The following is a 19947-nucleotide window of genomic DNA, read 5'->3' as shown; positions in this document are numbered from 1 at the left end:
TCACCTCTTTGCCACGATTGTAGTGTATGGATAAATGGGTTTTTTGCTGCTGAATTACTCTGCACTGCTGCTTGATACCTCTACACTCAGCAGAGGTAGTCCGTCTCTCTTAAAGGGAAATTGCAGTGAATAATACTGCTGCAATTTAAAAGATGGAAAATGGAACACCAGGGCAGAGAGAGAGGGTTCCAGTGTGATTGATATGACGCTCGAAGCATTAGCGGTGGAGGGCGAAGGAGTAGAGATGCTATGGTTCCACAGGGGACCAAAGGCCCTCGATGACAACCCCCACAAGGGATTGAGAGCAGGGGCCTTGAAGGTAAATTTCTGGTACCTGGCACTGATGACCTGGCAGCAGTACCAGAAGAAATCTGACGGCCTCATATGGTTGGTCAAGGGTCATTGAATACATCTTCACATGTCATCTCCGATCCACCACACCACCAATCTCTCACACTGCTCAATGTACCACACCCCCATCACTCACCCAGCAGCACTTTGTGGAGGATATGCCTAACCTCCAGATAGCTCACCTCATCTTACCTTCCACACATTATGTTGCTGTCACCCTCACAATTACCTCTCACTGCCTCCACATACCTCCAGCTATTCAGCAATGACATGCTTATCACCCAGACACAGGGTTACACAATCATTGACATTCTACCCTCTTGCATGATGTGGCGCGCAAAGAAGATGTCACTGGGAACATTGAGGATGGTGGTATCTTCCTGCCCTATGCCCCTTCTCAAATCCCAGCTTACATTCATCCAGCTATTTGGCATGATGAGCAAGCTGCTGATGGTGTTACCATGAACCTCTTGCATCCCATCCCATCCCCCTTTCCTCACACCAGCCTTCCCCTTCTGATTTCCTGCTTTCAGACACCAAAGAGCTGTTGCCTGCTGAGCCACAGCAGCCGAAGGAAGAAGAGAGAGAGCAACACAGCACAGCAGTAATGAAGAAGCCCCATCACTTGATTTGATACTCCCAGTCACCAGCTCAGATACTGGCAATGCATCGTACCAAGGAGGCTAGTGTCGAGTTGGGATCAGCACATGGTGAGTCACTGGGCACAAGTGGGCTTCAGCCAGGCCAGATGTAAAGCATGGTTTGTTTGTTAGCTCACTGGAGGGTGAGGTCACAGACGAATTCTGCCACAGATGACTCAAATGAGTACCTCAGTGGGGTGGCATACAGGAAAGCACTGAGATGCTAGCCCTGCTTTGGCTGGCCCATCCAACAACATCCTGTCACTGTTGAGCGTGAAAGGATCCAGCTCCTAGTTGACACAGAACGTCACGCAAATTACCCTTTCTGCAGCCTTTGCTCCATCATGTTGACATTCTGCAGACCCAGAGACTTTGATACTGCTACCCTTATACCTTTTGCTGCCTTTGTGTGGGCAGGTCTTTTTTTTATTCATTCAAGGGGTGTGGGCTTTGCTGACTAGGCCAGCATTTATTGCCCATCCCTAATTGCCCTTGAGAAGCTGATGGTGAGCTGCCTTCTTGAACCACTGCAGTGCATGCGGTGTAGGTACACCCACAGTGCTGTTAGGGAGGGAGTTCCAGGATTCTGACCTAGCGACAGTGAAGGAACAGCGATATATTTCCAAGTCAGGATGGTGAGTGGCTTGGAGGGGAACTTCCAGGTGGTCACCTACTCTTCTGCCATCCCTTTAAACAGCACTCGCTGGCAAATCAAGGAACCACAACAGATCCCAAAACATTCTTGGGCCTATTCAGACACTACTATAGCAAAAATTCTTCAAAATTACCATGCCTGAAATTTCAGTGTCTGGCCCTTTAAGGAATGCTTGTGTAAGGTCCATCTTGTAGCTTTGCGCTTGTTGTTTGAAGAGTGACCTTCTCATTCAATGCCTGGACCTATGTAGTTCAAATTAGGTATTCTGGAGATGCATCAGCTGATTGGGCTGTGTAACATACAAACATATGAATTAGGAGCAGGAGCTGACCATTCGGCCCCTTGAATTGCTCCGTCATTCAATAGGATTATGGCTGATCGGATTATGGCCTCAACTCCACATTCTGCCTATCTCTGATAACCTTCGACTCCCTTGTTAGTCAAGAATCTATCTACCCCTGCCTTAAAAATATTCAATGACTCTGCCTCCAACGTCCTCTGGGAAACAGAGTTCCAGAGACTCACGTCGCCCTGAGAGAAAAAATTTCTCCTCATCTCCGTCTTAAAGAGGAGACTCCTTATTTTTAAACCATGTCCCCTAGTTCTAGTTTCTCCCATAAGGCGAAACATTTCAGGATGCTTTCAGCACCCACCCTGTCAAGACCCTCAAGATCTTATATGTTTCAATAAGATCACATCTCATTCTTCCAAACTCCAATGAATACAGGCCCAGCCTGTCCAATCTTTCCTTATAAAATTATCTCCCCAGTCCCAGATATCAGTCGAGTGAACCTTCGCTGAACTACTTCTAATGCATTTATATCCTTTCTTAAATAAGGAGACCAGAACTGTACACAGTACTCCTGATATGCTCTCACCAACGCCCTGCTCAACTGCAGTAAAACACCCTACTTTTACATTCCATTCCCCTTGCAATAAATGACAACATTCCATTGGCTTTTCTAATCACTTGCTGTACCTGCATGCTAACTTATTGTGACGTCAGGATAGCTTGCCTTCACAACCTCCCACCATATGCTGGAGATGTTGGTGCGGTCGCCCCTCACAAGAGCTGTGCACACCATTTCAGAATCTGCTGGCTTAGCCCAGCAAAAAGCCACCAGACCTCCAGCGGCACCAAAGAGATGAAATTTTTGCTCTTCAATCTTTAAAAAAACCTGCACATAAGCACCACCTTAAATTGCAAACAAATCATATTAATTTGAAGATGTATATTTAGAAATGACGCACAGTTAAGCATGAAATGGGGGACTGCAAAGAGATTGCAAACCCTTTACTTTCAATTTTTTACCGTATTGAGTAACCACAGCATTATTTTATAATGTTTTAGGACAGCAGCGGAAGTAATAAATCCATTGTAAACATTTGTTTGTTGCATCATATACTGCTTTTGTTATGAGCATACATCTTTGCAGAAGTCCGCTGTGCAAATCTTGCCATAACTTTGGCCATTCTTTTGTAGTTTCCACGGCTCTTCAGCAGATGAGTAGGAGAAGCTCTAGAAATTCACCCCCTAGGTTTTTAAAACAGTGCCATGCCGACTCTTGTATGTTAGCTAATTTGATGAACAGGCAGCCAGGGAGTTTTGTCTCTGTGCCAGCCCTAGCTCAGTTGGTAACACTCTCACCTCCTGAATCAGAAGGTTGTGGGTTCAAGCCTCACTCCAACACGTGGGCACAAAATTCAAGGTTGACACTCCAGTGGAGCATTGAGGAGTTGCTGCACTGTCTCTCAAATGAGACATTAAACTGAGGCCCTGTCTGTCCCCTCAGGTGGATGTAAAAAATCCATGGCTCTTTTTTAAAGAAGAGCAGGGGAGTTAAGTCAGCGTTCTGGCAAATATTATCCCTCAATCAACATCTTCCTCCTCATTCAGTACCATATCCTAAGAGGACCTTGGTGATCATGGACTTAAATTGGTTTGGTCCATGGTTATGCTTGACAAAGTGCTGCAGTGGTTTGCCATTGCCTTCTTCAGTATGACTGACCAGGATAACTGATGTTCTTACTGCCTATCATCTGGCATGCTGAAAGGATTTACAGGCTAATAATCAACCTATTTGGCCACGTTATGAATGCACCTCCCATGGCCGTCAAGTCCTGAAGTGGGAATTGAATCCTGAGCTTCTGGCCCAAAGGTAGGGATCCTGCCATTGCACCGCAAAACCTGCCCCCAGACAATATCAGAAAACAGAATTGACTGCTGTATTTTCTACATTACAATGGTGACTTCAAAAGTACTTTGTTGGCTGTGAAACATTTTGGGACTCCCAGTAGTTGTCAAAGGCACTATATAAATGCAAGTCTTTCTTCTATATTCATGGGTATCCTCTATTTCCTGACAACTGTTTCCAGTCCCCATTTGTGCTGTTCGTATGAGGGGCAACAAAATATTGTTAGTTAGATTTTCCCCATAATCTAACTTATGGGCAGTGGGTTATGGGGGCACCTTCAGCAATCAGCTGTTTTGTTGGTCTCACTACGAATGGTGTGTATGTAATCTATAAAAAACGGGCAGCTGGCAACAATGGATGTTTGGTGGAAGACAGAGGAAAGCCATTATTCTCAAAATAATTCTATTCTCGTCACTACAGTGAAGTGAGTGAAGTTGTACTTCTATTATTTTATTCACTTTCAACCAGTGTTATTTTTATTAACTAACTAAAATATTTATTTGTATCACTTTGGAAACAGTCCCAAAATTAATGGAGCAATTTCTATGAAACACGGAATTGTGCCATGACACTTGTTAAACTGCAATGTTTGGTACAATAACTGAACACATGATTTACCTTTGATCATACTGTGTTCAGTTAAGACATTTGGACTTACACAGGACCACCATTTGCACAATACTGCTGCCTATTATGTTGTCCTGTTGTATTTAAACTCCAGCTCTTTCTTCATATTTTTCAGCATTTTAAGCTATGTAAAAATATGTTTCATTTTTCATAGGCTTCGAAGAATATGTTAAGTGTGGCTGGCAGAGAAAGTGTAAACAATCAAAACGATGTAGTAAAATTTGGAATACAAGAGCAGAACAAAAGCAAAGCTGAAGTGAAATGGAAATACAAGGTAGGATGATACTACAAAAATGTAACTGTATTACACATGTCTTCTTTCAGTGCTTTTTGTAATGTGTTAAAATCAATGATGGAAGTTGTCGGCAGCAGTGCTCTCAAGTGGCACTTACTCAGCAATAACCTACTCACTGAAGTTCAGTTTGGGTTCCACCAGGGCCACTTGGCTCCTAACTTCATTGCAGCCTTGATCCAAACATGGCTAAAAGAGCTGAACTCAAGAGGTGAGGTGCCCTTCACATCAAGGCAGCATTTGACTGAGTGTGGCATCAAAGAAGCCTAGCAAAACTGAAGTGAACTAGGAATCAGTGGGGGTAAACTCTCCACTGGTTGGAGTCATACCTAGCATAACGGAAGATGGTTGTGGTTGTTGGGAGCCAAACATTTCAGTCCCAGGACATCACTGCAGGAGTTCCTCAGCGTAGTGTTCTGGGTCCAATCATCTTCAGCTGTTTCATCAATGACTTTCCCTCCAATATTAGATCAAAAGTGGGGAAGTTCACTGATGATTACATAATGTTCAACACCATTCGCTACTCCTCAGATACTGAAGCAATCCATGTCCATTGCAGCAAGGCCTGGACAATATTCAAGCTTGGGCAGATAAGTGGCAAGTAATGGCCTTAATAGGCCTTTTAATTGTCGGTGGGCACGCTGCCAATTTCCGTGTGCACCTACCAACCAAAATATCATGCGAGTGCATGATGACATTGGGATGCTTGCCCCGCATCATCCTGTGTCATTTTACACTCGAGCAGGCCAGGCACGCGCCCACTCAGCGAAAAATCCTGCCCTTGTTTTCTATCACTTGTTGTTCAACTGCATTGTTGATTGTATGGCCTGATTAGCGAATCCATGGGCAGAATCTTCTGTTCAGCGAGCAGGGGCAGGGCCCACATGCCGACATGTAAAATGACGCAGGGCAACGTCGGGCGTGCGTCCTGACATCACCCTGTGTCATTTAGATTTTCATGTTGGCGGGTGCGCAGCCGACTCGGCTGTGCGCCTGCTGACCTGTCAACAGCCTATTAAGGCCATTAAAAAACTAATTGAAACCATTAATAGACCTGCCTGTCCAACCTTAAGGTTAGTGGGCAGGCCGGGAGCCCTGGTGGGCTTCTGAAAAAGCCTGAAACCTCATCCACGGGCGGAATGAGGTTTCATGAGTATTAAAAAATCTCAGAATATTTCAAACTAAAAGTTATGGACATGTCCCAACTCATGTGACAGTGTCACATGAGGGGACATGGCAGCAAAATTTTTCTCTCATCTTTATTTGAAGTTTCAAACCTGAGCCGATCTCCCTGAGGTAGCACTTTGCCTCAAGGAGATCTGTGTGCTCTTTTGCGCGCATGCGCTAAAGATTGCTCTCCCGGCTCAGGGAATCCCACCCCCCCCCCACCCCGAGATGCGTTTGTAGGTGGAGGCTTGTGATATCACACAGAGGTCACCTGTGTAGCCCTGAAAGGAGGCACTGGCTTAAAAATTGAGCGCCATAGTCACTTTCATGGCCACGGACAGTGGATGCCTCCAAGCCCCTGTGCTGCTAAATCTTGCAGTAGCTGGTAAATGTGACCGACCAGTTCCCTAGACATGCGCAGTCTTCAGCGACATCTGGTTCATGATCATCTGCAGGAATGAAAGGCGGTGTCCATAGATTTGGGTCTGGCTAGGCGCTGACCAGTGGTGGCTTACTATGGCTCTTCAGTGGTGTGAGCGAGGCCCCAGCCACCCCTTATTCCTGAGGGTGCTGCTCCTCCTCCTGTCCAGCCAGGCATGTCCGTCGCTCTCCTCCTTCGTCTCCGCTCTCTGTAAGCCATGAGGTGTGCGGCTAGGTCACCAGTCTCCATGACCCTGATCTACTCCTCCTGCAGGATGAAAGAGAGAGATGCAAGAATTAGATTGAGTGTACCAAGAACCTCTCTTGGTTAAGCCTGAAGGCCCTTAATGCACCCCAGAGAGTGCTGGCCACCACTTAGATGGCCAGAATATAGTGCGCTGCCTAGCTGCCTGAAACCCCAAACACCTCCACCCCACTCCACCTGACTGATTGGTGACAGCTTTGCCCATTGGACTGCATGCTGTGCTCGTAGCTCAGGCGCAGGGATTCTCCTAATCCATACTGCAAGGCTGCACTGTTAGCCTGAACCCTGGAGAGACCGGTCCAAACCGGAACGATGACATTGCAAGGCGCTCTGATCATCTCCACCAGTGACTACTCCATCGCCAGCTTTATCAAGGAGATTGTACACTGTGCCAGTCATCCAGTTGTTCTGCAGTCCTCTAAAACGCTCGTTAGTTTGCAGTCTGCACCCGAGGGGTGAATAACTCTGGAGCATTTTGTGGCACTTTCAGGCCTCTGCGTTGCTTGAGTGAGCACATAAGCTGGAGGCCCGACTCCAAGCACGTCAATGTGGCTGCATCTGAACTGTCCCAGCTGCGGAGGAATGGTCACTTTGTACAAAGTTTCCCTAATGCTTGGCTGCTTCTCTCCCACATGCTTGTATACTACCATCAATTGCTTTCAGTTCTTGCCTCCACCAACCCGCTTCAACCGCAGGGCAGTCCCTGCACCGGCACCGCACTGTCAGCCAGCCGGGAAAATGCAATTTGCCTGTGGCCTTGCTTGAATGCACAGCGCCTCAGCTTTGAGGTCCCACAGGCGTCCCTCGCAAGTGCTGCACAACGTTACTGTGCACTCACCTCCGAGTTCCCCTCGAAGTGCAGCTCGCCAACTGCATACCTTATAAATGTTGTTGTGAAGCACGCTGACGTGCTTGGATGATCCAATGTGGGGGGGTGATTCTGGCGAGCTGGGCTTATAATGAAATGCAGATGTATTACAATGAAGTTCCCGATGTCCAGAGACAGGAAATGCAGCAGAGCAGATGGTTGCAAACATGTTTCACAACAGCGTGAAACTGACTTTTGGCCTTCCCGCCATATTGTCTGCTCATGCCCGCCATGACATCTGACGCCAGTGGGCATGGAAAATACCGATATTAAAAAAAATCTCTGCTGTGGTCTGAAATCCCGTCGTATCTGCTGGAACACACTCCACACCCTACAAACTGACAAAAGCCCCTTTTCTCAATGACGCACTTCCTGGTTGACTGCAAACATCACTAACCTCAACCTGATAACAGACCCAAGTGATGAAGTCCCAGGTTTCAACCTTCCACCGAAAATTTGGACAATCCTCAACTGCTTAAAGATGGGCCAAGGAAGATGTGGCCACTCGGTCCACAAGTGAAACATGAGGAACAGCTCAAACTGTGACTGTGGCCATCCAAGTGAAACCATCGCCCATATCCTGAGCTCCTGCCTCTGAGAGATCCATTCCTTGTGGCATCACAACCATTCACACTGCATTGAATGGATTGTTCAGCTCAACATCGGACTATAACTGCTTCTCCAGCTGTACGAAATCTGTGTCATTAAATCCATGGTATTATCTCTGAATGAAATAGCATAAAATTAGTAAAATTAAATCAAATTTGAAAAAAATTATATTCACTGTTACAAAAATAGTGCACATTAGATACTCATGGTTTATGAAGGTTAAGCTTGTATAACTGGAATAATTTGTCCTGCCTGCAATGTTTTATGGTTTATTGCGGTTAACACTGTTAAGTAGTTTATTTTTATAAGCTATGTAGTCTTTGATATGTGGTGGCAGTCTTCTTAAAGGTAGTCTTCTCTTCTAGTCCAAAATTGCAACATTTTATATTGGTCTGCCAAAGTTTGATTTATAAAGAAGGGCTGCAATGGTCCTGCATTCTCTAATCGATGTTGCAGTTTAACGAGGAAAGAGAAAATGGAGCTAATGATATTCAATTTGTAGTAGACTGAGATCCCAACAGTTCAGTCTCTATTTTTTACCAACAACTCTGACTCATGGGAGTGAGGAGTGACTTAGAAGGTGTAGGTGGTATTTCTGCTCAATGTTGGTTGAGGACAGCTTGCTTTGATGCTTAAGCCTATTGTATAATTATATAATTATCAAGAATTTTGTGCAGAATAGAAAGAAAGAAGAAAATATTTTCATGATCTTAAGACTTTGATGTCCCAGACACTTTGCTGTCAATTAAGTACTGTTGAAGGGGAGCCACTGTTGTAATGTTGGTGAAATGGCAGTTAGTCAACACACAGCAAGATCCCACAGACAGCAATTAAATAAATGATTAGTTAATATGTTTTAATGGCATTGGTTGAGAGATAAATTCTAGCTAACACAACAGGTGAACTCCTCTATTGTTCTTTTAATAGGGCCATAGGAACATGTAGACATGACCTTGGTTTAATGTCCTGCATTTAAGAAAGCGTCTCTGGCAATGCAGCATTCTCCTAGTAGTGTACAAAAATGTCAGTCTAGATTATGTACCTGAACCTTGGATTGGGAATGGAATTCACAATCTGCTGACTCAAAGGCAAGAGTGCTTTCAGGGAGACAAGGTGGATATGGAAAAATTGACAAGAGGTTTATTTACAGTTGTCCTTAGTGCGTTCTTATGCATTAATGCAACTATAACAGGAACGCTAAACATAAGTAATACAGCTGATACTGTATTTAACAACAGGTGAAACAACGTCCCTTCAGAGATGAAAATCTCATGCTTACATTTTCTTTACTTCCCAGAACAGTAAACCAGATTCTCTGCTCAAAATGGAAGATGGAAAATCAGATAAATCCTTTTTGACAGGAAACAAAGACAACAGCAAGCTCAAGTTGGTCTTCACTAATAAAAAACTGTTGAGGTGTGTGAATAAAGTATTTAATCAAAAATATCTTCACATGTTTTTAACTTAATCTCATTCATCCAAAGGTTTAAAGCATTAACTCAGTGAGTTGACAGAATAATTGGTAAAAAATGACAAATGCGGCATAAAAACCAAACCTTCTCCGGGGCAGCATGAAATAAATGTGCTACTTTCAAAATTATGTTATATCAGTAATCATGGTATGTGTTTGATCTAAGCCTGGACACTAATACAGTAATAATAGATGTATTTTTCAATCTGCGCTCAGATACTTAATTTTAAACATCAACTATTCATCTGTTTAATTGTGTTTTGTAAGTTATTTATACTGCAATAAGCTGGTCATATAAAAATTATACATTTTATTTTGATATGTGAATATAAAACTATTGGTGAAAGGGTTAGATTCTTTATGATAGTCAAAGTTAATTGTCATCTGTATTTGAATAATTATGAGGATTACAGCAGCTAATTAGTTTTGCGCACTTTAATGCACTAGTCTATGATTTTCCTCTTGAGGTTTCCATTCTTTCTTAGACTTCCTCACTGGTTATAGACTCACTGCTTATTGAGAGACTAAATTAAAGTGGAAGTCACCCCACAACACACTCTACCATGCAGATTTTAAATAAGGATCATGTCATATTGATGTTTATCTCAAGTAGACATTTCTAAATAGTTTTAAATGGAAAATTGTTTGGGTGCCAAAAGTTGAGCAGGTCTTTAACCTTTGCACTTGATATGGCGAATATATGAACAAGGAGCAGGAATAGGCCCTTTGGCCCTTCGAGCCTGCTCTGCTATTTAATATCACGGCTGATCTGAGAGTAACTTCAAATCTGCATCCCGCCAACCCCCGATAACCTTTCACCTCCTTGCTTACCAAGAACCCATCCAACGCTGCCTTAAAAATATTCAAAGACTCAGCTTCCACTGTCTTTTCAAGAAGAGAGTTCCAAAAGCTCTCAACCCTTTGAGAGAGAAAATTTTGCCTCATCTCTGTTTTAAATGGGTGACCCCTTATTTTTAAATGGTAACCCCTATTTCTGGATTGTCCCACAAGAGGAACCATCCTCTCCACATCTAATATGTCTCAGTCAAATCGCCTCTTACTTTTCTAAACTCCAGCGGATATAAGCCTATTTTAATTAGCAAATCTTCAATGAAGTGCAAGGAAAAGAAACAGATGGTGTAATGGGTTAGATGAATATCTTTGTCCCTCAAATATTTTCTCCCTATCTTGCATATATATCAAGGCCACCTGGCTGCTGTTGAATACATAACGATTTGCCAGCCCTAACCAGTTACAGGTGAACATATGTGACAGCAATTTCCCATGTAATAAAGAGTATAGTTTGGACCATTGGACCCATTGATTCTGAGTTATTGTTTTTACCTCACATGATTGTATAAATATTGGTTAGCCCCCATCTGGAATATTGTGGGCAAATCTGGGCAACACATTTCAGGAAGGATCTCGAGGCCTTGGAGAGGGTGCAGAGGAGGTTTTCTAAATTGGTACCAGGGACGAAAGACTCAAGTGCAGAAACTAGAGAAACTAGGATTGTCCTTCTTGCAGCTGAGCAGGTTAAGGGAAGGTCTAATAGGTGTTCAAAACCTCGAAGAGTTTAGATAGAATAATGAAAAAGTCTTTCCAGTGGCAGAAGGGTTGGTAACTAGATGACACAGATTTAAAGTAATTGACAAAAAAACAGCGGGTACGTGAAGTTTTTTTTTCACAGTGCATTGTTATGATCTGGAATGCACTGTCTGACAGGGTAGTGAAAGCAGATTCAAAAGGGATTGGATAATAATTACTTGTGATGGAACAGTTGCAGGGCTGTGGGGAAAAGTCTATTTGGATATTCTTCTAAGGACTAGGCATAAACAAGATGGGTCGAAGGCTCCCTTCTGGTGCGCCATTCCTTGAGTCTGTGACCTAACGAGCCTAGTCCCACTCTTCTACTCACTCCCCAAGTACTTTAATGTTCTTCTTTTTAAAAACAACCTATTCCCTTTTTTAAAAAATCCATGAATTCTATGTCAGTGATAATTTGAGGTAGAGAATTCCACATTCTAACTGCCTTTCTACACTTGTCTTTAATTCTTTCTGAGATTATTTTAAGTTTGTGCTCACTCATTGCTGTACTGAACAATGAAAAAGGTTGAAACTTTCACAAAACTTCACTATCTTGAAAACCTCAATTAGGTCATTGCTTAACCTATTCAATTACAGTGAAAACTGCTGTAATTTCTGAAGCCACTATTCTAGATAGAACTAAAACTCTTAACTCCTATATCATTCTAGTGAATCTACACTACATCTTTCTGAATGCTTTTTCATCATTCCTTTAATGGGTTGCCCAAAGCTGTACACAATATTCCAACCTAAAGTTTTGAACAAGCTCAGCAAAATAAGAAAAGTTAAAGATTGCATTATATCAAAAGAAGCGGCTTATAAGGTTGCCAGAAAAAGTGGTGAGCCCAAGAATTGGGAGCAATTCAGAATCCAGCAAAGGAGGCCAAGAAACTGATAACAAAAGGGAAAAGAGAATGTGAATGCAAGCTAATGAGAATCATAAAGGTAGACCGTAAAAGTTTCCTTAGATATGTGAAAAGGAAAAGATTGGCAAGGACAAATGTGGGTCCATTACAGGCGGAGACAGGAGAATTTATAATGGAGAATAGGGAGATTGTGGAGAAACTAAACAATTACTTTGTGCCTGTCTTCTTGGAGAAAGATACAGAAAATCTCCCAGAAATGCCAGGGAACCAAGGAGCTTGTGGAAATAAGGAACTGAAAGAAATTAGTATTAATAAAGAGGTAGTACTTGAAAAAAAAATTGGATTAAAGATTGATAAGGCAACCTGGGCCTGATGAGCTGCATCCCAGAGTGTTGAAGGAGGTGGATATAGAGATAATGGATGCATTGGTGGTTATCTTTCAAAATTCTATAAATTCTGGAAAGGTTCCTGCAGACTGAAAAGTAGCAAATGTAACCCCACCTTTGAAGAAGGGAGGGAGAGAGAAAACTGACAACAGCAGACCTGTTAGTTTGACGTCAGCAATAGGGAAAATATTGGAATCTATTTTAAAGGATGTGATAACTAGACACTTGGAAAATAATGATGTGACTGGGCAGAGCCAACATGGATTTATGAAAGGGAAATTATGTTTGACAAATCTGTTCGCATAGGTGCATTGCAGCTGGGAGGGTGGAGGGAGCAAAGGATCTGTGTGGTGATCACGAGAGCTAGGGAGCTACCAGTATGGGCTTGGGAGGTCGGTGATCATTGGAGGTTCGGTTATCATGGCTCGGCAGGTTGTTGATCATAAGAGGCAGGGCGGAGAGCTGATTATTGGGCCTTGGGAGGTTGGCAATCACTAAGATTGGGAGCTAGAGACCAGGGCTTGGAAGATCAGCAATTGTGGGGACGGGGGCAGGAAGAGAGAGGCCACAATCGGAGCTGTGGGAGGCTGAAGGGATCCTTGAGGGGCTGGTCCTGGTCGATAAAAGGTCCTGTAAAAGGCACTTATATTCTTGAATCAGCAGCTCTCATCGCCCTTTTACTGCCTGGGAAACATCTGCGCCAACTGTTAGATTTAAATCAGGTTCCCAGTTGCACTGTGGGTGCCTGATATAAATATGTTCCTGATGTTTCCCACCTCTCCAAGGTGGGGCTAATTTCCACCTCCATAGCATCGCTTGACTTCACCCCTGTCTTAGCTTATCTGCTGCTGAAACCCTGATCTTTGTCTTCGTTACCTCTAAACTCAACTATTCCAATGCATAAGATAAAAGCAAAAATCCTGCATATGCTGGAAATCTGAAACAAAAACAAAAATCACTGGAAAAACTCAGCAGGTCTAACAGCATCTGTGCAGAGAGAGACAGAGTCAATGTTTCAAATCCAGATTTCTGTTTCTCTTTAGTTCTGAAGAAGAGTCATCTGGACTCAAAACGTTGACTCTGTTTTTCTCTCCACGGATGGTGTCAGACCTGTTGAGTTTTTCTGGCGATTTTTGGTTTTATTCCAAGGCACTGCTGGCTATTCTCCCACATTTTGCCCTTTGTAAACTTGAGGTCATCCAAAACTCTGCTGCCTATGTCTTAACTTGCAGAAAGTCCCATCCTGCTATCACCCCTGTGCTCACGGAACTACATTGGCTCCTGGTTAAACAACCTCTTGATTTTAAAATTCTCACCCTTGCTCTCAAATCTCTCCATGGCCTTGCCCCTCCCCATCTCTGTAATCTCCTCCAAGCCCACATCTCCCCAACATATCTGCACTTCTGTAATTCTGGCCTCTTGTGCATTCCCAATCATGTTTGCTGCACCATTGGTGGCCATACCTTTAGTTGCCTAGACCCCAAGCTCCCTCCACATCTCCACCTTTCTCCCTCACTTTCCTCCTTTAAGACGCTTCTTAAAACTTGCCTCATGGACCAAGCTGTTGGGCATCTGACCTAATATCATCTTATGTGGCTTTGTGTCATACTTTGTTTTATAATGCTTCTTTATAAAGCACCTTGGGACTTTTCATTATGTTAAAGGCACTATATAAAGATAAGTTGTTGTTGTACTCATCGACATGAAACCCACTGCCATAAAGATGGCAGTGGGAGTATTTGTGGCAGGTTTGGGCTGTTTTCCCCGTTAAAGGTTTTAATCCCCACCCTGACCTTCTGCCTCCTGTTTTGGGGGTATTAACATTGAAATCATTGTTTCTACAGAATAGTTTCAGCTCCCTGTTAATGGTCAGATAGAAATTCTGATCTCAGAGTTGTTTGAAATTGGTAAAAACTAAAATGATTCAAATTTTCAGCCTACTGGCGAGCTTAATAATGAGTTTGTAATAATTACCCTACACTTCCTACAAAATCTTTTTTTTAAATAACACAAATGATTGACAGTATTTGTGTTCATAGATGAACATTTTTGCTTTCCATTGTTGATGATATGGGAAAACATTTTTTACTTTTGATATCTAAATATTGTATTTCAACAGTTGTAAAGGAGTGAAAACTCAGACCAAATCTGTAAAGTCTGATCATGTGTTTGGGTGTTTGCAAAATATTAAAGAAGACAAACCGAAACCAGTAAGAGATGAATACGAGTATGTTTCGGATGATGGTGAATTGCAGATTGATGAGTTTCCTATAAGAAGAAAGAAAACTGCTTCTAAAAGAAGCTTAACATGTAAGTAATTTTTAAAAAACTTTTATATTTGTACACACTGAAGTGTAAATCTGTATAATAGCATTAATCACTAGGAATGCATCTTGCATATTTAAGAGGTTTGGAATTCCTTCTTTTGAATGGTTTGAAAGGTATTGAACAAATAGCACTTTGCCTTCTAGAACCAGTTGAAAGTAATAAAAATTGGCAGTATAGTACAACTGATATACAGTTATGAGGCAAAGTGTTGGTAGGGGGTGGCGATGGGTATGCGCAAAAGGAGCTGGAGAACGGAAAGTTAGATGGGGGAATGGAGAGGCAGGGTTTTGGGGCAGAGTGAGCTCATGAAGGGATTTAGACAAGGATGAGATTTTAAAATTTGAGCTCTTATGGACTAGGTGTCAATGTAGGTTGGCAAGGACAGGAGTGAGGGGAACCTGGTGTGGATTGGGATACAGGCAGCAGAATTTTAGACGATCTGAAGTTTTACAGATATTTGAGGATGGTAGATTGGCCAGCAGGGAATTGGTATAGTGAAGCCTACAGGTGACAAAGGTGTGATTGAGAGTTTCAGCAGTAAAGCTGGAGCAGAAGCAGATGCGGGTAATGCTACAGAAGTGGAATTAGTCGATCGTCTTAATGGAAAGGACAATAGGGTTAGAAGCTGAACTTTGGGTCAACTTAGGACGCTGAGGTTGCAGACTATCTGGTTCAGCCTGAGAGAGCGACCTGGGAGAGGAATGGTGAGTATAAAGCTTGTTGACACTGAAGATTCCGGCTTCGGTCTTCCCAATGTTTAGCTTACCCTTTAAAATTCCTCTTTTTAATCCATTAACTATTTTTCTTTTGACAGTTTTATCAAAGACCAAAGAGAGCATTGGCTATACTGAAATGAGGGAACCCGTAGTTCAGCACAGTTCTAACCAGGTACGTCAGCACATATTCACCAATTACCTGTGGAATTAATTTTTTAAATGCTTGGGTTCATAAAACTGACAGTGGTCTTGCTGTTACTGTAAGCTGAACACAAAAGCTTTATTTGCAACAATGCCACAAATTGCCCTGATCATGTAGCGAGGATGTGCTGACTCCTGATGTTACAGGCAAATCTCCCAGCTGTACTGTTTCAGACATGGCAGTGTTGTTTTACATTGGAGTCAACAGCTGGCATAGGTGAAAAATCGAAACAAAAATGACTGAACTAAAAGGTTAATTAATAATTGTCTGTGATGAATAAGGCAAGTCAACTTTTCATTTCTTGTTTCATAACCTTGCTGTGCAACAATCGCTTGCAATTAATTTTTATTCTAATGATTTTTTTTTTTGCGGGCCTGCCTGTAGGATGACAACTCATCTGATGAAGATTCACTTCATATTGACACTGAGGCAAAGCCAGATCCTAATACTGACCAAAAGATTGAAACAAGCAGTTCGGCTGGGATACTGGATCTGCTACAGGCCAGCAAACAGGTTGGCGGCCTTGAGTACAGTGGAAACAGGTACGAATCAGTTCCAAAAGTTAAGGAATAGAGTTTAGAGATTTGATAAGCTGCATTTGACCAGTAAATTTTAATAGCTACAGTATTTAAAAAAAAATGCTACCTCTTTGTTAAGGGGTTCACCATTGTTTAGCTGTATCATATTAATCTAAATTAATATAATTCATTTAATCCAAACATTTTATTTGACAAAATCCTCTCAATTTTTTTTTTGCAGCAAGGTTCTTAAAGTAGCAAAAGTCACCAACTGTGACATCACTGACTTCAGGTACCAATAATATCCTAAGAGAGTTAAATTCAGTAATTATAGATAAATAGAACATAAAAGCACATTTTACTACAGAAGTGGAAAACATCAGATGTAAGCTTACGAAGGTTGATGTGATACTTTAATCTAAGACATTTGGTTAATTTCTTAGATACTCAGTTACACAAATTGTTTGCATATTTCCAAGCTTTATTTCGATTTTGGAAAACAAAAAATAGAGGAAAATCCATTACTTTAGTACTAATGTGCTCTGTAGGGCAGGATTTTCGAGTTGTTGGGTGGCACGGCGGGTGGGCGCGGGAGCAGCCGGGAAGCGGTCCCGCTCGCAATTGGCCCCCCCCCAACCGCGACTTCAGGCTGGCTGGCCAATTAACGGGCAGCCAGCGTGAAACGTGCGCTGAAAGGCTCAGCGCTGCCGGGGGGGTGGGCGGGAGCGCCGAAGTCTGCGTGTGGGCGGGGGGAGTGCGCAGTGAAAGCTCCCTGAAGGCAGAGAGCTGCCTCAGGCAGCTGAAGAAAATAAAGCCCTTAAATAAAGATGTGGAAAATGTGAAAAAAATGGCCCCACATAGGACTCACTCACATGAACATAGGCATAATAAAAATTCTGTCGGAACATTTTTGAAAAATTAATGTCGGAAACCTCAGCCCGCCCATGAATGAAGTTTCCTCAAAAATGCAAAGGCTGCTTGGTCGATTCGCCCGCCAACCATAAGGAAAAATAGCAGTTAATTAATTGATTAATGCCCTTGACAGGGCTCTTAATTGTTGGCGGGCACGCCTGTTGACCAAAATATGCGTGATGACATCAGGACACTAGCCCGATGTCATCACATGCCAGTTTAAGCCTGATTGGGTCAGGCATGTGCCCGCCCGCAGAACATAAAATTCTGCTGATAATTTACACGTACTTTGATGTGAAATGTACATGGACGCTTTGCCAAACGATACATAGATAGTGGGCCGCACCTTCCAGTCGGGCGGTGGGGAGTGGGGGTGGTGGGGGGGGGGGGGGGGGGGGGGGGGGGGGGGGGGCCTGCTCGCCGACACACAAAACGACGCGGGGTGACATCGGGCGTGTGTCCCAATGTCACCCTGCATCATTTAGATTTTCAGCTCGGCGGCCATCTAAGCCTTTTAAAAAAGTAATTAAACCAATTAATGGACCTGCCCGTCCAACCTTAAGGTTGGCGGGCAGGCAAAGAGCCCAGGCGGCCTTCAGAAAAAACATGAAACCTCATCCATGGGCGGGATGAGGTTTCATGAGGGATTTAAAATGTGCACAAAATGTTTAAATACAAGAAATTGACATGTCCCAGCTCATGTGACAGTGTCACATGAGGGGACATGTCAGGAATATTTTTTTGCACCCTTCCACAAAATTTTTATAACTTCCACTGATCTCCCTGAGGTGTCATTTTGCCTCAGGGAGATCTGTCCGCTCCTTGGCGCGCATGCGTGAAAGAGCGCATTCCCAGCTCAGGGAACTCCCCACCCCCACCCCCCGCACAGGGAGCGCATTGTGCTTCCGAGCGGACGTCATGGCGGTATGCCCTCAATTGGGGGCGCCAATCAGGAACCCGCCCGCTCCCACATAACCCCCCCATGGAGGGGAAAATGTTGCCCAGTTTGTTCTTATGATTTTCCACACTAAGCTACAATAGGTATTCATAGTATAAAAGAAACTTAGAGCATGTAAGGAGGCCATTTGACAGCTTGACTGGGGGGGACTCTTTGAAAGAGCAGGCGTGCCTAGTCCCACATTCTCACTTTTTGTCTGTAACCCTGTAAAAACTTGTCCAACTCTATTTTAAAATCATTTATGGAATCAGCTTCCATCGCCTCTTCAGTTGGGATATTCCTGATCCTGACAACCCTCATATATGGCTTATGAGTTTATCACTTCTGATTATGTAACTTATCTTTTTACTTTTGTATTGCCCTGCGCACTTCCTCCCATTTTAAGTTGCCTAGTATTTAAATTTTGATGGTCCATTTGCATTGTTTGAGATTATAAATAAGCAAACGGAGCATGAAAATGGATTTCAAAAAATGTGAATTTGTGCTTAGATGTGCAGGTAATATGTTTAAACCTGACAGAAAATTGATTTAGCCCAATATATAGCAAATTTAAAAAATGCATAGGTCTGAGAGTCTTTTTTTAATTTCAGGAACTTATTGCTAGAACGAATGCCCTATTAATCTGATTTGCAATATTGTAGATTAAGGAGATGGCATACATCTCAACTTAAAACTTGACTTAAAATGAGTTATGTTTTCAGTTATAGAAACCTGAAAGAGCAACTTTCACTTTCAATTTTTTTTCTTGCCTGTAGCATATACACATTTATAAGGATGAAAATTATGAAGTTGAATTAAGAGCCCTAGGGATTTGAAAATGCTGAACTAAAGAATGGTAGCGCCCAGGTTTGGATCCGTGATTCCCATGCACCTCTTGATTGCAGTAAACAGAATAAAGGGCCTCCCCAGAGATGAAATGAAAATCAGAGAGCTCACTCAATCTGGCCACTTTACATATACCTTTCCAATGTGGACAGCTGCGAGCAGAGAAGTTAAAGAACAAAATAAAATATTTATATATATATATTTATATATAAATCAAAAATCTATGAAGAAAAGATTTCTCATAGTGCCCAATTGAAATTAAGTTATTATTTTGATACGTTTTTAATTTGAGTACAATGGTTTTTCAGTTATCTAGGGATTAATACAGTGTTTTAGCAGGTTGTGATAATAAAAGCGAAGCTGTAAAATACAGTATCTATGTTAATCAGTTTTTCATTAGCCCACTTTTGTTATGGAATCATAGAACTCTTTTCTTTCGGTTTCAGCCAACCGCCAGCATCACCCAGTACACAAGAAGCCATCCAGGGCATGTTGTCCATGGCAAATCTTCAGTCATCAGAATCCTGCTTGCAAACTTCATGGACCAGTAACCAAGTTAAAAATAACTCATCCGTAGTTCAAGGATCAAAGAAAATTAGTAGCAACATTAATAAGCACACAGGGAAACGGTTAGTCAAAAGCACTACGCAGAGCACTATTGACATTAATGATTATGAAGACCAGGACAGCTTGGGAGCATGTTTCAAAGATTCTGAATATGGTGAGAACATTCGATTAATTACTGTGACAAAAACTAATATAATAGTAAAGAAAACCAAAGCAGAAGTGCAGAACAGCTAAAAGCTGTTGTTCAAAGTTACCTTGCATCTTTGATTGAGATTAATCAACTTTGATGTAAACAAAATATAACATTTTCCGAATATACATTGGCATTCCAGTGTTTGTAAATTTGCTTAACTGAGTTCTCTGTTTAGCACTTATTCATTAAGAACTGCCGAGGGATTAAATTGGGAACAGCAGAACCTTGGAGACAAGTGCTAAAATATTTAGCAATGATTGTTGACCTTTTAACTACTGAACATTGTTTTCAACTTTTACAGTATGTACAGTTGTATAAGACACAACAG

The 19947-nt window shown here is 42.4% G+C and overlaps 1 protein-coding gene across 5 annotated transcripts in view; it reads left to right on the top strand.

The window, feature by feature from the left end:
* phf2 (PHD finger protein 2) overlaps positions 1-19947 on the top strand; it is a 148934-nt gene that overhangs the window by 103934 nt on the left and 25053 nt on the right. For 4 of the 5 annotated variants that reach the window (XM_041191913.1, XM_041191911.1, XM_041191914.1 and 1 more), the window contains 7 exons: positions 4624-4743; positions 9388-9506; positions 14520-14710; positions 15543-15616; positions 16031-16188; positions 16406-16456; positions 19306-19580. In XM_041191913.1, coding sequence (XP_041047847.1) covers positions 4624-4743; positions 9388-9506; positions 14520-14710; positions 15543-15616; positions 16031-16188; positions 16406-16456; positions 19306-19580 — 988 coding nt within the window. The remainder of the gene's footprint in view (positions 1-4623; positions 4744-9387; positions 9507-14519; positions 14711-15542; positions 15617-16030; positions 16189-16405; positions 16457-19305; positions 19581-19947) is intronic. The other variant, XM_041191912.1, reaches the window with a different exon arrangement.

Source organism: Carcharodon carcharias, chromosome 7 (assembly GCF_017639515.1).
Source record: "Carcharodon carcharias isolate sCarCar2 chromosome 7, sCarCar2.pri, whole genome shotgun sequence".
NCBI lineage: Eukaryota > Metazoa > Chordata > Chondrichthyes > Lamniformes > Lamnidae > Carcharodon > Carcharodon carcharias.
Note: the sequence above shows the minus strand (reverse complement) of the source record. Positions and strands in the feature narration are given on the sequence as shown.